The sequence below is a fragment of the Stegastes partitus genome, unplaced genomic scaffold, assembly GCF_000690725.1.
Source record: "Stegastes partitus isolate 25-593 unplaced genomic scaffold, Stegastes_partitus-1.0.2 Scaffold1721, whole genome shotgun sequence".
Lineage (NCBI taxonomy): Eukaryota > Metazoa > Chordata > Actinopteri > Pomacentridae > Stegastes > Stegastes partitus.
The window spans coordinates 44,657-45,398 of NW_007579452.1; the positions used below are offsets into that span (position 1 = coordinate 44,657).

The 742-nt window shown below is 45.7% G+C and overlaps 1 protein-coding gene across 1 annotated transcript in view; it reads right to left on the reverse strand.

Annotated features, from left to right (window-relative positions):
* The window catches only part of LOC103372256 (calcium-activated potassium channel subunit beta-2-like), a 19,201-nt gene extending 18,676 nt beyond the window's left edge, over positions 1-525 (reverse strand). Inside the window, exon 1 of the mRNA XM_008301849.1 lies at positions 467-525. Coding sequence (XP_008300071.1) covers positions 467-516 — 50 coding nt within the window. The 5' untranslated portion in view covers positions 517-525. The remainder of the gene's footprint in view (positions 1-466) is intronic.
* Between the last annotated feature and the right edge of the window lie 217 nt (positions 526-742).

The following is a 742-nucleotide window of genomic DNA, read 5'->3' on the forward strand; positions in this document are numbered from 1 at the left end:
AAAAAAAAACGTGTACATATACAGGCTGCACTTGTCTATAAGCTGCAGGTGCAACTCAAATCACACTGAACAATGTCAAGCAAAGAGAAGCAGACGGATGAATGAATGTGGATGTTTTGCATTGGAACAGTCGTCACTCTACAAAACTAAGAGTGTAGAAAAGAAAGTAAAACTACCAGCTGTATCCCTGAATGATGAGAGACACTAAAACAGCGTCAGTGTTCTCGTATGTTCCACAGCAGTCCTTCTCTATTTCACGTTTTGATTTTCTGACAACATGTAACACAATTTTAATATAATCAGAAGCGTTTTATCGAACCCTGATGCTCTACTTTATATGACTGCTTCAGTTAAAGCTCCTCCTCCTCCTCCTCGAGTGGCCTCAAACAACAACGTGCCCAAAACCAGGTGCTGAAAACATTAGAGCCGATGTGGACCGAACAGAGAAACGGATCGTTGTTCTCACCCCGAGGTGCAACGGACGCCGGCCTCTCTGCAGCTCCTCTGGTGAAGCATTCTGCTGATGTGTTGATGTCCTGATGTGACGAGAGGACCGACTCTACGCTCATGCAAACATGTGCAAATGCACATCAGGCCCACAGGATGGAGAGGAATCCAATGAGCAAGCAGAGAGAGAATTGGAGGAAGTGGAGGCTCTGCTCGCTTCCCTGATGGTGGGAGAGGGCGACAACTTCACAACAGAACAGCTTATTGTTGTGGCTTTTGAATGATTCGTTCGTGA